Source organism: Helianthus annuus, chromosome 8, assembly GCF_002127325.2.
Source record: "Helianthus annuus cultivar XRQ/B chromosome 8, HanXRQr2.0-SUNRISE, whole genome shotgun sequence".
NCBI classification, from domain to species: Eukaryota; Viridiplantae; Streptophyta; class Magnoliopsida; order Asterales; family Asteraceae; genus Helianthus; species Helianthus annuus.
This window is the reverse complement of record NC_035440.2, coordinates 10707769-10727502: the sequence shown is the minus strand read 5'-3', so window position 1 is coordinate 10727502 and position 19734 is coordinate 10707769. Positions and strand designations below refer to the sequence as shown.

The 19734-nt window shown below is 37.4% G+C and overlaps 3 protein-coding genes across 3 annotated transcripts; 1 reads left to right on the top strand and 2 right to left on the bottom strand.

The window, feature by feature from the left end:
* The first annotated feature begins 1315 nt into the window (after positions 1-1315).
* Positions 1316-8815, top strand: LOC110872030 (elongator complex protein 2). Its single transcript, XM_022120790.2, has 9 exons — positions 1316-1640; positions 1722-1809; positions 3327-3412; positions 4251-4401; positions 4484-4644; positions 5309-6290; positions 6384-6601; positions 7881-8058; positions 8139-8815. The coding sequence occupies exons 1-9, from the start codon at positions 1500-1502 to the stop codon at positions 8636-8638; spliced, it is 2505 nt and encodes an 834-aa protein (XP_021976482.1). The 5' UTR covers positions 1316-1499; the 3' UTR covers positions 8639-8815.
* Positions 8816-13084: 4269 nt separating this feature from the next.
* Positions 13085-15865, bottom strand: LOC110872029. The gene is made up of 2 exons (XM_022120789.2): positions 14881-15865; positions 13085-13977 (listed from the first exon to the last, which is right to left on the bottom strand). The coding sequence occupies exons 1-2, from the start codon at positions 15801-15803 to the stop codon at positions 13344-13346; spliced, it is 1557 nt and encodes a 518-aa protein (XP_021976481.1). The 5' UTR covers positions 15804-15865; the 3' UTR covers positions 13085-13343.
* Positions 15866-18050: 2185 nt separating this feature from the next.
* On the bottom strand, positions 18051-19223 carry LOC110869537. The gene is made up of 3 exons (XM_022118780.1): positions 18731-19223; positions 18472-18573; positions 18051-18388 (listed from the first exon to the last, which is right to left on the bottom strand). Exons 1-3 carry the CDS (start codon positions 19221-19223, stop codon positions 18051-18053), a joined length of 933 nt encoding a protein of 310 aa, XP_021974472.1.
* Positions 19224-19734: the final 511 nt, after the last annotated feature.

Genomic DNA, 19734 nt, shown 5'->3' with positions numbered 1-19734 from the left:
TGTTTTATATCTAATTTTGTACTTATTAGGGGCTGTTTGTTTACCTCTTATTGAGGCTCTTAGTGATTCAGACCTCTTTTACTGGTTCAGCACTTAATGGTTCAGACTGTTTGTTTCACGAGCAGATGTCTGAATGGTTTAGAAATTTGCCTCTGAATGGTTAAGATTTATACAGAGTCTGAATGGTTAAAATCTCTAATCTGAATTGGTCGGTTAAGCATTATATAGGCTCTTAATGGTTCAGACTTCTTACTGGTTCAACACTTAATGGTTCAGACCTCTTACTGGTTCAGCACTTAACCATTCAGATGTTGTCAAACGGCCCCTTAGTTACACGAGTCATTAACTATCGGGTATCAAGTATTGTTAAAAAATTATCCATTGCGATTCTCAATTACATTTCTTACCATTATAATTTTTAATATAAATTTATTATCCAACTAAAATAAAGAATACAAAAGGTGAAGTACTTTATTGCCCAATGAGAACAAAGAAAAAGAAAAAGGAGTTCATGTATGGTAAATGATATGTATATTTTGGTAATGATGTACCATACCGATTATTTTGAACTTTTAGGTCCACTCTATATTTTTCGGGGTGTTTATTACATTGGTTTATTCGGTTTTGAACCTTTATGGCCTTAAAACCAAACAATCAAACTAGAAATGTGTCCAATCAAACTTGTTTCAACTGATTAAACCGATTTATTCGGTTTAGATATCTAATTAACACAGATTATTATTCCGCTTATCCGAATCAGCAAGATTTATGAAACCAATAACCAAACTCAAAATTGAATTTAAAATTCACTTCAGTTCTTTCCCGTTACAGATACGGTTCAGTTATGGTTTTTTAAGGCTGGCAATTTCAGACAGGTACACGAAAACACGACAAGAAACGACACGACCTTAACAGGTTTCGTGTCTTAAACAGGTCGACACGATAAGACCTGTTAGTTTTCGTGTCGTGTTCGTATTTACATATTTCGTGTTCGTGCCTTTAAAGGTCGTCTCTGACACAATATGCCAGCCCTAGACTCCACACACCACCCCTGCAAGGCGAGTTCGTGTCTTAACAAGTTATGCTCGTGTCTTAACAAATCTTAACATGTCGTGTTCGTGTAACCTGTTTGTTATCAGGTTCATGTTCGTGTCTGAACAAACTAACACGATAAGATTTTGTGTTATATTCGTATTTACTTGTTTTGTGTTCGTGTCTTAACAGGTCATCTCTGACACGATATACCAGCCCTACGGTTTTTGACCTTTTTTCACACCATACAAAACATAAAGCGGGCCTGTAGAATATATGGGCCAACCTCTATTGCCCGAACCGGCCCGTTTCCAACTCGTAAAACCCCTACCCCTAAACCGATCCCCTCCGCCGTTAAACTAAACCACCCGTTACCGTCGCCTGAACACGGTTACCCGCCGCCGTCAACCTCTAAACTCCGTCACAGACTTTAACGCCGTGTAACCTTCACACATCATCTTCAAACAATGGTTGAAAACAGAGCAGTGGATGTGAACAGAGTGTTCATAGGTGCTGGATGCAACCGGATCGTTAACAATGTTTCCTGGGGCGCGTGTGGCTTAATCTCGTTCGGTTCTCAAAACGCCGTTTCCATTTTCTGTCCTCAGGTTATTCTTCTGTTACAAAAATTTATAATTTTTTTTATAAAACCCTAATTAAACCCTAATGGAATTATTTTAAATTTGTAGAGTGCGAGGATATTAACTACGCTTCCAGGTCATAAGGCGACTGTGAATTGTACGCATTGGCTTCCAAGTAGCAAGTTTGCATTTAAAGGTACAATTTTTATAAGTTTATATATATTTGAATGGTTGTGAATTGTAAATCAAGTTTATTGTGGTTACGGGTTTATGTTTTATATGTTTATTGGAATGATATGAACTAAGTAGTTAATGCGGTAAAATATCAGATATCGGTTATCACGGTGGGATATCGGTAATTTTAATATCATGCTAAATTTATATATACAGCAATTTAACACTAACAATTGTAACAAGTAAGAACTGACTAAGACTTAAAACACTAACATTTAAGAGTAACAACTAACAATTAAGACTTAAAACACTAATAGCAGCAATAAGAAGAAAAATGAACGGTAGAAATAAGAAGAATGGTACTGATATGGGGAAAATCGGTGATTTATAGATCAAATATCGGACCTATATCGGTCAAATATCGGACAATATCGCTGATATTATCGGTACCGATATTCTGACCAATATTTTGTACCGCTATCTCGGCAGGGGACCGATAACCAATATATCACTGATATATCGGTTGATATATCAGGATATTAACTACATAGGATATGAAAGAGGAATGCCATCAGAGTGTTTTTTTTTTTTCTTTGTTTAAAAAAATTGTATGAGTATAAATGTACAGTACAATCTGACTTTGAGGACCAAGTGATTCACTTTTAGATGTTTAAGTTGATAGTAGGTGTGTTTGTAAACTGTTAGAACAGACCGAGTCATCCAAACTGAAGCGAGTCTGTCAAGTTTGGCGGTTTAACAGTCCGTTTTGAACCTGGAACCGGCCGTTTATATTATAATACACACACACACACACACACACACGTAACAACTACGTATTCCAATATATATATATAAAGTGTATCGTACAATATGCCTTAACGTACGCTGCGTATGCGATCGCAAAATCGCACGTTATGTTTAAAAAAAATGAAAATCGCATGTACATAAAAAAAGGGAAATCGCATGTTCAAAAAAAAACCTCAAAATCGCATGTACATAAAAAAGTGAAATCACATGTAAAAAAAAAATGAAAGTCGCATGTTATAAACCAAATTTCGCATGTTGATACTGAATCTTGTATGCAGCGTACGTTAAGGCATTTTGTACAATTACTGGCCTCTATATATATATGTTGTTTTTGTTTTTGGAATATGTAGTTGTTACGTGTGTGTGTGTGTGTGTGTGTGTGTGTATATATATTATAGTCATGAGCCATCATTATTGTTTTAAAAATTTTAATACAAACTAATGATTTTGAATTAAAGAATAAAAATCGGTTCAAACAGCTAAACCACCGAGCTCGATTTGTCAAAATGGTAAAAGTGGCCGGTTTGGCTAGTCATTCTGAACCAGTAGTTTGCGGTACAGTGCATAGTTCTCGTCAAAACCGGCTGAACCGGAACACCCTTTATTGATAGTTGCGCCATAGCTTACGAGTTACGAGAATCAAGTTGCATACATCAAGTCCTTCAATAAAATGATGCAGATGCTAAGCTTTCACCTAAACACATATCCTTAAACATTCTTATGTTTTTGTAGCCACTGGTTGGGAGAAACACTATTTACTCTCCGGAGATGCTGAAGGAGTCATTATTCTATGGGAATTCTCTTTAGCAGAAAACAAGGTATTTGCTTTAATATTTTGTCCGGATACAATAAACGATGCCAATAGGTAGGGCTGCAAACGAACCGAACGAACACGAACAACACATTGTTCGTGTTCGTTTGTTAGAAAATATATGTGTTCACGAACCGTTCACGAACACTTATCGAACGAGATTTTATGTTCGCGTTCGTTTGTTAAGGAAATGAACTTGTTCGTGTTCGTTTGTGTTTGTTTGTTAATTTTAGGCAACGAACAAAAACAAACGTTGACGAACACAAATGAGCACAAACTAATGTTCATGAACACAAATGGAAACAAACGAACACAAACAATCGTTCATGAACAAAATATATAATACACTGACACTTGTTAAATATTTAATTTGTCGGAATTTTGAAGTATTTAAATAAATATAAAAACTAAAAACATTAATGATCTATCGAATACAAACGAACACGTTACCGAACGTTCACGAACATAAACGAACGATCGCGACCTCTGTTCATGTTTGTTCGTTTAACTAAACGAACGGAATTTCTTGTTCGTGTTCGTTTGTTTAATAAACGAACGAACACAAACGAACTTCCCGCCGAACGGTTCACGAACTGTTCGCCGAACGTTTGGTTCGTTTACAGCCCTACCAATAGGCACTTTCAACCAGCCGGTAACATATAAATGAACAATCTTTTGACACCACAAAGAAGTATCCGCATCGCCTTTCTAATACTGTTTTTAATGATGATCTAAATGAAAGGACTGATTAGTGTACATCATGTAACGGATAATTAGTTTAAATCCTAGAGGTGTATATTTTAGTTGATTATAGATTCTCACTACTTTTTGAACTTTGTTTACAGTGGAAATACGTATCGCAACTGCCAAAATCGCACAACAAAGGCGTCACCTGCATCACTGCAATTGTGACATCTCAAACCGAAGCAATATTTGCGTCTACGTCTTCAGAGTGCGTAGTTAACGTTTGGAAAGTAGATCTACCTGCTTCTGGAGGTTTGCGATGTTATATATATACCATCTCAGGCTTACACTATTATCACTTCGATTAAAACTAAATTTTAAATAACCGTCACAGGTGATTGTACCGTCACATGTTTGGACACACTATCTACTGGTTTAAAACCGATGGTCACACTTTCACTAGCCGAACTACCGGGAAGTACCACACACCTTATCCTTGCAATGGGGGGTCTCGACAACAAAATCCATTTGTATTCTGGTGAAACAAAAGGACAAGTACGTAATTTCACATGCATACGTCATAGTGTCATACGTAGGGCTGCAAATGAATCAAAGTACCAAACGTTTAACGAACAGTTCGTGAACTGTTCGGCGGAAAATTTGTTTGTGTTAGTTCGTTTAATAAATAAACGAACATGAACATGAAACTTCGTTCGTTTAGTTATATGAACGAACGTAAACGGAGGCCGTGTTCGTTCATTTATGTTTGTGAACGTTCGGTAATGTGTTCGTTTATGTTCCTCCGTGTTCATTTATGTTCGTCAGTTCATTAGGTTTTTAGCCTTTATTTTTTATTTAAATAAATACTTCAAAATCCCTTTTAATTAAGTATTTAATATATATTAGTATATTGTGTATTATATATCTTTTAATTTTTGTTTGTGTTCATGAATGTTTGTTTGTGTTTATTTTCGTTCGTTTGTGTTCGTTACCTAAAGTTAATGAACGAACACGAACACGTTCATTTCCGTAATGAATGAAAACGAACAAAAACCTCATTCGGTAAGTGTTCATGAATAGTTCGTGAATACATTTATTTCCTTAATGAGGACACGGACAAGGCCTCGTTCATGTTCGTTTGGTTCGTTTGCAACCCTAGTCATACGTGTTCATCTTTTTATTTTATTATTTTTTGGTAACTATTTTCTTGTATCTATAGTTTGTTCGTGCTTGCGAGTTAAAAGGGCATACGGATTGGATCCGAAGTTTGGATTTTTCGTTACCCGTGTCAATAAACGAAGAACCACATAATCTTCTTCTCGTTAGTTCTTCACAAGATAAAGGCATACGTATATGGAAAATGGCTTTATGCGACTCCGTTACTAATTTCGACAAACGAAAAGCCGAAAACACTTTGGCGTATTACATAAAAGGTCCCGTATTTATAGCCGGTTTGTTTTCGTATCAAGTATCGTTAGAATCTCTCGTCATCGGTCACGAGGATTGGGTATATTCAGTAGAGTGGCAACCACCTTCGTTAACGGAAAACGGTTCGTGTTATCAACCGCAAAGCATCTTATCCGCATCTATCGATAAAACTATGATGATCTGGCAACCGGAGCGAACAACGGGCATTTGGGTCAACGTAGTCACCGTTGGGGAGCTAAGTCATTCCGCTTTAGGGTTTTACGGTGGCCATTGGAGCCCGAATGCCGATTCTATATTAGCGCACGGTTACGGTGGATCTTTTCATCTTTGGAAAAACGTCGGTAACGAATTCGATAACTGGAAACCGCAAAAGGTTCCGTCTGGGCATTTTGCGGCTGTGACGGATATCGCGTGGGGTAGGTACGGTGAATATTTGATGTCGGTTAGTCATGATCAGACCACTAGAATATTTTCGTCGTGGTTTAACGAGGCTAAGTTGAAAGACGATTATGACACGTGGCATGAAATTGCGCGCCCGCAAGTTCACGGTCATGATATTAATTGTTTAGCGATAATTCAAGGGAAAGGAAACTATCGATTTGTTAGTGGAGCTGATGAGAAAGTCGCTAGGGTTTTCGAAGCCCCGTTATCGTTTCTAAAAACGTTAAATCACGCAACATCGCATTTACACGATGATCTTCAAGTTGATGTTCAGGTTTTGGGTGCGAATATGTCGGCTCTTGGTTTATCTCAGAAGCCGATTTACGTTCAAGGTATGTCTTAAAATATATTTTGAAATCGTCGTGATATCTTAAGGATTGATACAATGTTTTTTTTTTTTTTTTTTTTTTTTTTGGTGCATGCAGCTTCAAGTGAGACGAGAGACAAAAGTGGAAATGACGGTTTTGACACGCTTGAGAGTATCCCGGATGCGGTTCCATCGGTTTTGACTGAACCGCCAATTGAAGAACAATTAGCGTGGCATACGTTATGGCCCGAGTCACATAAGCTTTATGGTCATGGGAATGAACTTTTTTCACTATGTTGTGATCATCAAGGGAAGCTCGTGGCATCGTCTTGTAAGGTATTGATATCAACTAGAGGTGGCATGATGGGTGGGCCGTGGGTTACGTATTGGGTCACGATGGATTCGGGTTGAAAAGGGTTCTTTTAGTATGGGTGATGGCGTGTCAGATTGAACCACACACATTTTTGTCCGTCAGATAAAGCTTAACGCATTAGTTATTATTACAAAAAAGTAGGGCTGCAAACGAACCGAACGTTCAACGAACAGTTCGTGAACCATTTGGCGGGAAGTTTGTTTGTGTTCGCTCGTTTAAAATAAATGAACGAACATGAACAAGAAATTTCGTTCGTTTAGCTAAATGAATGAACATGAACAAAGGCCGCGTTCGTTCATTTATGTCCATCAACGTTCGGTAACGTGTTTGATAGTTCATTAGTGTTTTAAATTTTATATTGGAAAAATTACAAGTTTTGTCCGTTATCTTTATACCACTTTTCAGGCGGTGTCCTTTTTAACGAATGTTGACACGCGGTGTCCTTTACTAGGTATTTTGTTGCAAGTTTAGTCCTTTACACCCAAAATACATAGGTAAAGGACTAAATTTGTAACAAAATATCTAGTAAAGGACACCGTCTGTCAACAATTAACAGGGTTTTTTAACTGGGTTTGGTGTAAAGGACTAAACTTGCAACAAAATACCTAGTAAAGGACACCGGCTGTCAACATTCGTTAAAAAGGACACCGCCTGAAAAGTGGTATAAAGATAAAGGACAAAACTTGTGATTTTTCCTTTTATATTTTATTTAAATACTTCAAAATTCTGACAAATAAATATTTAATTAGTACTAAGATATTATATATTCTGTTCATGAACGCTTGGTTGTGTTCAAGTTTGTCATTTGTCGTCTCTGCTCAATTTCATTTGTGTTAGTTTGTTCTCATTTGTCTTCAAGAACATTAGTTTGTGTTCCTTTCTGTTCATAAACATTCGTTACCTAAAATTAACAAACGAACACACACGAACACATTCATTTCCTTAACGAACGAACACAAACAGAAAATCTCGTTTGGTAGTGTTCATGAACAGTTCATGAACACATACATTTCCTTAACAATTTGTGTTCATTCGGTTTGTTTGCAGTCCTACAAAAAAGTCAAAACAGTATTGTTACAGTAATATTTTAAATCGTTTAATTATTCGATTTAAGAACTTGTATGCCTTAAAAAGAAGGCTTCATGTTACTTTCAAATTGCAACCTTTTCCGTTTCCTTTTCGGCCATTTTTTTGTTATTTTAGACCCGTTAAACGTGAAATACAACCCAAAACCTTGTACAGGCCCAATCAATGACAGTGGCGGAAATATGGCTATGGGAGGTTGGTAGTTGGAAGGCGGTTGGGAGGCTGCAGTCTCATAGCTTAACGGTGACGCGAATGGAATTTTCTCACGACGACAAATATCTTTTGGCCGTCTCAAGGGACCGCCATCTGTCACTGTTTTCAATAGATCGAACAGGTACGTGAAAGATCTTTCGGACCATTTTAGAAATTTGTATTTCCGAAAATGTGTTTTTAATCGGTTTTGTTGTCTTGCAGAGGGATCGGATCAAATCAGCTACCAGCTAATAACCAAGCAAGAGGCCCACAAAAGAATAGTATGGGCCTGTTCTTGGAACCCATCAGGCCACCAATTCGCAACCGGATCACGAGACAAAACCGTGAAGATTTGGGAGGTGCAAAAGGAAAAATCTTGTGTACAGCTACTCACGACTCTGCCTGCTTTCAAATCGAGTGTCACCGCACTATCTTGGGGTGGGTCCCACCGCCAGAACGATGACGGTGTGCTTGCCGTTGGAATGGAAACTGGTCTCATTGAGCTTTGGGGTCTTTCTCTTAACAAAAATGAACATGGTTCGAGTTTTTCGGGGCCAAAGGCGCATGTTCTGATCCAGTTTGATCCGTTTATGTGCCATGTTTCGTCGGTGAATCGTTTAGCGTGGAGGAACGCAGAGACGAATGACGAATCTGATGATATGCAGCTTGCGTCGTGTGGAGCTGATCATTGTGTTAGAATTTTTAAAGTAAGTTTTGTTTAATTTGATAGGTGATATGTTATATTAGTTATATTTTTATCTACCAATGGTCAAAAAGTCAAACAGGAGGATAATCTTGATCGTTTGTTGTGTTTTCATATTGTGTAAAGAAGTTGGTTCATGGTTTGACTTTTGTAAGTCAAATACAATGTTTTTGACTTGTAGATTGATATTCATGCATTTGTTTGGTTTTTGTACATGATACATTTAACCAATTGGCCATTTAAATTGTACTTTTTCAATAGAGTAAATTGTCATTTTAGTCCCTGAGGTTTGGTACAAATTGCTATTTTAGTCCAAATGATTTTTTTTCTCTTCTTGGTCCTTGACTTTTTCATTTTCTTGCCATTTTGATCACAATGTCTAATTCAGTCTAAAAATCTGGTTATAACCAGGGTTACTTTTGGTATAACTGTTGTGTAGTGATAACCAGGGGTAGTTTACAACATAATTTATAAACCTCATAATAATTTAATGTCAAAAATATCTCTGATTATAACCTGGTTTTTAGACTAAGTTAGGCAATGTGATCAAAATGGCAAGAAAAAGGAAAAGTCAAGGACGCAGATGAGAAATAAAACTATTTGGACTAAAATGACAATTTAGACAAAAACTCAGGGACTAAAATGACAATTTACTCTTTTCAATAAGATATGGGAAATGATTACTTAGGGGGTGTTTGTTTTTTCTTCAAACATCTTCAAGGGGGCTGATGTCTGCAGGCGCGCAGACGTTACCCTTGAAGACTGTTTTTTTTCTTTAAACAGATCTGAACTCAGCTTTTTTCATCTTAAAAAATAAGCTATGGACCCCTTACTTAAAACATCTTCACACCTCCCTCTTCTCCTCCCAGCCCCTCCCACCGTCGCTCCTCCTCCTTCTCCGACCTCCCTCTTCTCCTCCGGCGACCTCCCTCTTCTCCTCCGGCGACCTACCCCTTCTCCGACCTCCCCCCTCCTCCGGTGACCTACCTCTTTCTCCGGCGACCTCCCTCCTCCTCTGGTGACCAGCTCTTTCTCCGACCTCCCTCTTCTCATCCGCTAGATCGAAGCGGAATGTGAATGTTTCGTCATTTTTGATGTGCTTCAGACCGGTATCAACTTATAAAAACAAACAGTTTTATATTTTCAGCTTGCAGATCTTCAGACCACATCTTCAGTTACAGACATAAAATCAGATGAAATCAGCTTGCAGACAATTTATGTCTGCAAAAACAAACAACACCTTAATCCCCAAATGAAGAATGAGAAATGAGTTATTAGATATAAAGGATGAGATGTTAATGCTTTTATACCCAAGTAAGCATATCGAATAAGATTTTATCTTTACAATTGTGAAATATGAAAATAAATGATTTATTTTGAATAAAGTAGAATAGATTGATGAAAATATAGTAGAAGGATGATAAAAGTTTAAGAGTTAATTGTCAAAATTGTTTCTGAGGTTTGGGCACATTTGCCATTTTCGTCCAAAACGACAGTTTGGTATTATTTAGCCCCCTACGTTTGCAACTTTTTGCCATTTTCATCCAAATCCCTAACCAAGTTACCCAAATGCCCAACCAGGTTACTTTTTTACCCACTTTAGGGTATTTTTGAAATTTGAAAATGATAAGGGGGTAAATTGTAAAGTGGCCAATGCATACGTACCTTATATACGAGTATTCAGTTGTTCACAGATCATTCACCTTCCCCACCCCCACCCCCACTGCACCACCACCGCTATCACACCACTACCGCCACCATCCCCACCACCGCACCTCCACCGCCCCCACTACACCGCCACCGCCACCACCCCCACCCCCACCGTACCACCCTGATTAGATCAACGAACAAGGGTTTAATATTGGTAACTTAGGAGGTCTCCCACCTACACCATGAGTATTCCGGCAATACCAGGTGCAATCGCCAGCCTAGGTTCCTCGTCAATCCTCGAAATCAAGGCCCAATTATACAAGAGCCGATCTGGAACCCAAGCGGCTATGGAGTCACACTCGAGTCAGAACTGGTGGTGGTGGAAGCGATTGAGCGGCGACCGAAAGCTTGTGGTGGCGATTGAGCGGCGGCGGCCGGAATATCGAAGTTCTGTGGGTGAAATCGAAGTTTTGTGGGTGAAGTCGCCATAGTGGGTGAAATCGAAGTTCTATGGGTTTTTGGAAGCCTGCCACCAGCGTTCGGTGTCGTCGGTTGTATTTTTGGGGCTTTTAAAGCACAAGTATAAATCTGCGTATATATAAATTTTTGGGGCTTTTTTATGTCTGTAAATGTAAATGGGTTTTTATGAAGGAATGTTAGAAAAGACTGGATGATGATCGGGTTTGGATGTTGTTTCTGCGTATATATAAATTTGTGGCGATGATCGGTTGCAGCCGTGGCTGCATCTGAGCCTCTTTATTTTGCAAGACGATGATGATGATTATAAATCTGAGTCGGATGTTTATTTTTTCAATTTTTTTTTGTAAATTTGATGATGATGGTTGCTGGGTTTTATAGAAAGATAAACACTGGGTTTTATGAAGAAGGAAATAAGGAATGTTATAAAAGAGTGAGATAAACACAAGTTACCCTCTTATAATTGAGAAATTTCAAAAACACCCCAACCGACGGTATAAAGTAACTTGGTTAGGGATTTGGATGAAAGTGACAAAAAGTTGCAAACGTGGGGGGCTAAATAATACCAAACTGTCATTTTGGATGAAAATGACAAAAGTGTCCAAACCTGAAGGGACGATTTTGGCTATTAACTCAAAGTTTAATATATAAACAAAAATAGTACAAAAGTTGGTCAATTTAGTACATTTTATGGCATCTTGAAAAAAGAAAAAATGAGATCTTGATCACGATTTTCTGATAATTCACAAGGGGGGTGTCTCTGTTTATGAAAGAAATGACAAGAAGGGCCCCTTGAAAGTTGAAACATGTGGAATAATGAGTAAAAGCTTGAAGATACGTAACCATCCCGTATTTCGTTCCATCAATCTTGAATGAAAACAACAAATATGGAAGAATATTTATACAACACTACAAATCAAGTCTAGTCATTGATTCATTCATATTACTTTAGATTGATTTAACTATTAAATTTTTATATATCTTTTATTGTTGCAAATGTTTTTAAAATAATTGACTTGCAACATGTATTACATAGTTACGTTTGTACATGTTGTTAATCATGTAAAATACTTGATATGATATCCTAGTCGTATAAAGTTGAAAACTACATGACATGTAAAACAATAAAAGTAAAATTATAACACTGTAGTCAAATCCCACGTCGGCAGTGAACATAAGGGATACTAGGTTCACAAGGAATGCCAAATCTCAAATATCATTAACGTATAGTGCAATGGTTGTAAGTAGGGGTGGATCCTGCATAGGCGTACTGCATTTTTAGTGCATTTTTTTGCTTTTCGTTTCATGTATCGGCTATTATTGAACAATTTTTTTAAGCCCGCGCTACCCTTTAACTTTTCTTTTAGATCTGTTACTAGCTGTAAGTGAGAATAAAATTTCTTAGTTAAGCGTATTCAAGTGGGATGTTACAATAGTGGTCCAATCCTTATTGCAATTATAATAGCAATGTTTTAAAAATCATACCGGGTTTGACTCTAAAATGGTTTAACCGGTTGAACCGGGTTGTATCGGCCGGTTCAACCGGGTTACTAGTTAACCCTATAATTTCATAAAATACAAATTCATCTCAATAAATGATCTAATCTCTATTAGGATTTATGTAACTGATCATGGTTTTATTTAAAAAAAAAATACTATTTTCAAAATATTAAGCATTTCTAGAGGATTTTTATTAGTATCAGTTTCAACATTGATGAAATATTAAAATGGAAGGCAATTTGTTAATTACCGGTAATATGGAAGGTCAATATTACCTTTATATAGTATTTTATTAAAATTAAAAAATCAACTTTTAAGATAATGCAAACCGGTTTAACGGTTTGAACCGGTAGAACCGGATTTACCGCTGGTACATAAGACATACCGTATTCGGCTTTTACCGGCTTTTATCGTGCCGAGCATGTATCCCATATCCGGTTTAACCGGTATAACCGGCCGGTTCATACCGGTATTTAAAACATTGTATAATAGTTTAAAACCCGAACAACTTTCCTTTCAAAAAAAACCCGAACAACTCTAGGCCTTTTACTTTCAATGTTTTTCTCATTCATCAACTATCCAAATATTCATTCTCTTTGCCTTTGATACCTTTGGTTCCCTTGCTTCTAAAGCTATTGTTTTTTTTTTGACAGAGCGGAGCAGGTCGTGCACAACAATTTCTCGACGCCAAGGAACCAAAGTTTTATTTTCGGTAGAATTGGATTTGTTATTCTAAAGGGGGTTGTGGCGCAGCTTGTTGCCTGTTTACCTGCCATTCTTATGTAATTTTCTGCCATTCTTATGTAATTTTTCTATCGTTAGTGAAACACAAATCTCAAACAGAAAAACCACGGTTGATATACGAGTCTTGAGCTTTCATCATATAGTTCCCAAACACTTGCATTTTACAATATACACAAATCGTCGTCAATCGATCAAGAAAAAGGCGCAAACTCTTTTCGGTTATTCCAGTTATCCCTATAATGCTATAAACAATCACAAACACATACCACAAACCAATACTAGAACACATAAACAAACAAGACCCAATTCGGCATCTGGCAATTGCAGCAAACAAAATTCAAGAAACTCAACTGTCATGGCTGTGCACTTCTCATCTGTTGTTCTTGCAGACCGGCTTCAACAGCTGAAACCGATGTCATCTTTTGATATTGAGCATTCAACAACGGTGCTGCATAGTATACAGACTGAGTTGGTTGATGAATCTCGGAGTACCCGACATGTTGAAGCTGGTTATGGTACCCAGATGGAACTCTAACAAGCTGGGGAGCACCTGCACTTGTTGTTCTGTAAACCCCTGCAGCCGACTCAGGTTTTATGGCGGCTGCAGGCGGTGTATCGACTTGCTGCAACGGGAAGTTGTAGCCTTGTGGTGGCTGCCTAGTGGGAATGTAATACATGAAGTTTTGCTGATCCATTGGCGGGTGGTGAGGATGCGGATGGTGCTGGTAGAAAGATGTCACCGGAACCGCCACTGGAGGGTGGTGGTGGTGGTGGATGTATTGTAGCGGTGGTGGAATGTATTGCGGTTGTTGTTGAGTTGTTGGCATTGGCATTAAATAAGCAGGATTATGAGCATTTTGTTGTTGTTGTAGTATATGAATTCTAGTGTTTAGATCATGGGTTTCGGTCGGATTAGCAGCTAGATTGTTGGAACTAGAAGATTGGATTTGAGAAACGGGCGATGATTGATCGTTTATAGTGAGATCACTGCAATCAATAACAGTAAACTCGATTAAAATCAAAATCCGGAATCTTATACACCCGCACTTTCACAAATCCACGATAAATGAAAAAAGTATAAACACGAGTCAAGCCATTTGTAAACTACTTTACTACTTTAGGTCGGCTCATTAATGAGTTCAAATCACGCCAAGCTTAAAGAGTTCATGCCTAAAAATAAGCTCATCTAAGCTAAATAAGTCTATTATTCATTTTCTTTTTTTTTTTGAATGACAAATTTGGATCACTGACGGACCACTGTCACCAGCAGAACCACCCGATCATATCCTTCTCCACTAGGCAATAATGCCTATACACCAATTCAGAAGGAAACCCAATAAATCTGGGAAAAACCCCCTTTGTGGGAATCGAACCCATGACCTAATGGTCATAAATCTTATCCCACCCCCGAGATACCACTAGGCTATAATGCCATGGGTATTATTCATTTTCTATTATATTAATATTTACATAATATTATCCATCTATAAATTTGTAAAATACTTTTGTGCGTTGAATCTACTATTCAGTTTTGTGCAAGTTTCAACAGCTTAGTGTACAAATAATCGAAAATAACACACTGTAAATTATTCAGTTATTTTTTATCTTAATTTTAAATATAATAATAAATATTAATATATTCAATTATTTGTAGTGTGTTATTTTCAATTATTATCTATCTATTAATAATTTGTAAAATACTTTTGTGTACAACTTTCAACACCTTAGGGGAAGGATAGCCTCCGCTACCGCTTGGCGCTCCCGCAGTCCCGCGTTAGTGTAAATTTCGGAAAAAAATTGACGTTTTTTTACGTTTTTCGATGTCGTTACTGTTTTTTATAAAACGTTACCGCTACGGAGATTTTCTAGATCCGCCACTGAATGTTATACCTTAGAATTGAATCCATTGAAGACAAATCAAAACCAGTAGATTGTTGTTGATGATGCTTCACATACCCCATATCCAAACCCGGCTCCAGTCTCTCATGATACAACAAAAACGGGTCGGATTCTTCCCGGATCACCGTAGCAGAACTCACCGGCGACCCAGAAACCACCACCGGAGCCGACAAACCCACCAAACCCCCATCCTCATGATCCTTATTCTGCCCTTTCTGAACACTGTTTGTCAACAAGTTACCATGCGATGAAGCCGACCCGAAAGACGACGTCGTTTCCTGACCCGAATCCGGAACCGAATAAACATCCTGACCCGAATTGTTTACAACATTTGTAAAACTAAAAACATTCCTTTTATGACTAACATCTTTTTTCTCTACAATCTCGCCATCCAAATCCAACAAACAATTAACCGACGAAGTATCCGACATCCCCGAAACGGTGCCGTTTAGCGCGTTCATAAACCAATCTTCTGACTTACTCGGGTTCTCCAGAAACGACCCGATCGACGAAACGGTCGAACCGGAATCTGGGTTTGATGGAAAAACGAATAACCGGATCCGAGAACTGGAATTCAGTCTTTCGTATTCATCGATCATGTTTTCGAGGTCTTCATCGGTGGTTACGGAGATTAAAGCGTCAAGATCTTCTGATGGGAGCTGATATTTGAGTGTGAAAGAAGATGTTGGAAGTGATTTGAAAAGTGTTTTGTTGAGGCGGTGAGTGAGGTCTTGTAGAGTGGTGTGACGGTCTACGGAGACTATGCGGGTATCGCCGCCGATGTAGCAGAGGGATTTGTCGTGGGGACGGGGGAGGATGTGGCCGCCGGTGCTGCACATAAGGCGGAGTTTGGTTGGTGGTGGTGGGGAGGGGGTGTCTGAGTCGGTGCTTCGGAATCGAGGGGAGGATTCCATTGAAAGATGGTGGTGGAGGGTGGAGGAGAAGGTGGTTGATGTTATATGAAGGTACTTTCACTTTATCGGGTTTAAAAAACATGTGGGGAGTCATTGCCACCTCATTTTCCTAATTTTGGTTATTTTCCTAGTGAACTTGTCTATATGTATTATTACCTAATTAAGATGGATATGGTCGAGTGGTTTTGTTGGTGATATAATGATACTCTAGTAGTATGTCAGTGATTCAAATTTGTCGTTAAAATGGGTTTCGTTGCAGTTTCCATACTCCATGAAAAACGTCCTTGTAGGTGTCATATTATTCTTGCATGGTTTTATTATACGAGGATATGGTTTTACTTTCCAATTTTCACATTTAAGCTTCACTTATACTGCACCACTTAAATGCTTCCGCGCCTTGCCGCCATGGTTCAATTGCATCAAGATGTCTATAGATCAGATGACTGGTGTGGATTACACGCTCACACTTGACAACCTTACCGAGTTTGCACTTATGTTGTTTTATATGTTATGGTTAAATTTAGTGTCATAGTGTTATGGTAAGAAGTATTTGAATAACTAGAACTGATTTTCCCCATGTTGTGGGGTCGGTTTGTAAACGTAGACTAACTGAAAACATCTAGAAAAATAAGCACAAAAACGTATTATATTTGACATGACTCATTTTTGAAGAAAAAAAATATATATCAACGTAAACCAATTTGAATTTACACCAATACGTACATAAAAATAAGCACGTAAAACAAACAATAATGTACCAAAAATGAGAAACTTAAAAGTACAAAGTTTAATCAAACTATTCTTAGCCGTAAATACAAAATTTCCACCAGATAAGCAAGTCTGGGATACTTTATTCCACTATCCACTCATATTCGAGATAAACAACATGCGTAACCATCATTATCTGTGACACATGCTTAAAAGACGTCAGTTATTACTGGTGAGTTCATGAATATAGACATATTATAAATCACATTATTTAATCATGACTTGTACCCGCCCATGTCATCATAACCCGACGTCACCACGTAACTTACATAACCATACAGTTAATGCCCACTACACCACGGGTGCAGTACTTACAAATCCCGTCGTAGTAGCACATATAAGAGACCACAAATATCATGTGTATGTCACGCTCAGGTTATATACATGCGCACAACAGTTATGTCATATTATTACAGTTTACGACAAGCTTGTTCACATTTGGAAAACATTCATAAAACTCACATTTGCTCTAGGGATGTTTTACTATAATCAATCCGAACTTGATTTCCTGATCAAGACCAGAATAGTCTTAGACACTAGTTAAATAGAGAGTGGGACACTAATTACTTATTTTGCTCTAGTTAAAATCCTAAACTCTACTCTTAATATTATAACATAACTAATTAATATTATTTATAAAGCCTACATACCTTTTGGTTGTAGGAGAAGATGATCATGGTGAATTAATGTATCAGATAGTTCTATTTATAGTGAAAAGTTGCTTAGTTGAGCATGACGGTTTTACTTAAGTTCCTCAGTAAGAATTCTTTGTTACAAAGAAGATAGTGGTGACTAATGTACAACATACTACACGTATACTTAATTAAGACTAGATGAGTTAGTTTCGCACAACTGTCAACTTTCTATACACGTATACAAAAGAATTGTTGTGTTAAGTTATATTAAAATTTGATATATTACATCATTCGTTTTTTTTTTTACTATAACTTTTAAAATATAGCGTTTGATAAAGTTACAAATATACTATTGGAACGAGCTCATTTTTCTCTACACTATGACCAAAGTTTCATTAAACAGAGTAAGATCAGTTATAATATATTTTATAACATTAAACGGTCTCCTATAATAGTCAAGGTTGGTCTAATATCTCACATTTCAACTAACCAATTTACTCGCTACTTACGTGTTCAACAATATATAAAATATAAACTTAATATATAATCTTATTGGTTCACAAAACAGGATGTTACACCTATTTAATATTATTATTTTCTATTTTAAATTATATAAAATCAACTAAAATTATTTTAAGAACATTAATATTAATTGAATAAATTAAAAAACAACGTAAACTAAAAAATTAAAACTTACATAAACTTTAATTTTTGTCTTCGTCTTCCTTGGGGTCGTCTTATGGAACGCTCCAAATATGTTCAACCAAATCCGTTCTAAGGTTGTGATGTGTTGTATTATGTTTAATTTTATTCAAGTTCGCATCTTTTTCTTCATCACTTAATTCTACGGTGTTGGTTGACTTGTCTCCTCGTAATACTCGCAAATTGCACGTCCATTATCCTCCAAAATCATGTTATGCAAAATAACGCACGCGTACATCACATTTCGAATACTAGGTTTTTCCATAATTCTACACGGCACTTTCAAAATGTGCCATCTAGATTGCAAAACACGTTCAATGTCCTTTCGTGCCGCCAGTTGAGCCCCATTAAACTTACGTCTCTTTTCGTCTAACGTCGTTCCCCGAGTAAATGATTTTACGAACACAGCCCAATCCGGGTATATAACGTCCGTCAAATAATAACCAAATTCATACTCCGCACCGTTAACAAAGAAAGATCCTTTCGGCCCACACCGTTTATATGGTCATTGAAAATGGGTGTTTGATTAAGAATATGTAAATCATTATTTCCGGCAGGCATACCAAAGAATGCATGCCAAATCCAACGATCTTGAGGTGCAACCGCTTCAAGCATCATAGCCGGTTTTTTATGAAATCTGCTACTGTATTGTTCGGCCCATGATGCTGGACAATTTTCCCACTACCATTTCATACAATCTAAACTACCGATTATCCCTGGGTAACCATGAAGCTCTTCATGAGCCTCCAAAAGTTGTTGTATGTCACCAAACGTATGTTTTCTCAAATATTTTTTTTACATATAGTTCAATGACACACTCACAGAAATAATGGAGGCTTTCCCTCGCGGTTCGTTCTGACATTTTTATATATTCACCCATGATGTCGGAAGCCGTTACATAAGCCAATTGCCTAAGCGTAGCCGTGACTTTTTGCAACGTGTTGAATCCTAGACGACCACACGCATCTTTTCTTTGTCGAAAATATTCATATTTACTTGATAAATCATTTGATCTTCTAAGAAATAAATCACGGCTCATACGAAATCGACGTCTGAAAGTACTATCATCATAAGTAGGGTTTGGTGAAAAATAATCACTTACCGATAAGTCATGCGTGGTGACTCGGTCCCGTACTATATATTTTCTCCTTTTGGGTTCTGAAGAGAACCCTTCGTCTTCCATTACAGCTTGAACCACCATTTGAACCGCCGAAATTATGAGTGCTAGTCCCTCGTCATCCGAAGAGAATAAAATTAAGCTGTCAAGCCCAGATGACGACGAGGAAGATGAAGGTGAAGAATTTGAGCCTTCCATTTTTTATAAATTTTGTAAAAAAAATGAGACAGAATATGTGGTTGAGAAGAGAATAATTGGATGATTGAGTGTGTGGTTTTCTATAAAATTGGTGTGAAATATGTAAGTATATATAGGGTTTTTAAAAAAGAAAGGTTTTTTTTTTAAGGTCAAACTAGCCGTTGAACGGCTACCTTGAATACATCAATCAAACTTCGCCATGTCATTAGACGTTTGCCCTCCACGCCGGTGGAGATCTTGAAGCCCAACTGAAAACGACGAAACAACGTTGGGGACGGTGTGGGGTTTTGGGCGTTGACTGGCAACAATGCCGTTTGTTTGCGCCCACACCGTGTGTTCTTATAAGGATAAACAAGACTTTTGAATTGATGGTTTAATATTTTTAAATTAGTTAGTTGTCATGGTTAAAGGTAAGTATGACAAAAGCGTTTGAGAATGAGTTAAATAACAGGTCAAATACGTTCAGGCCAAAACGACTCGTTTTTGGAAAAAAAAAGTTTAAAAGCTAATT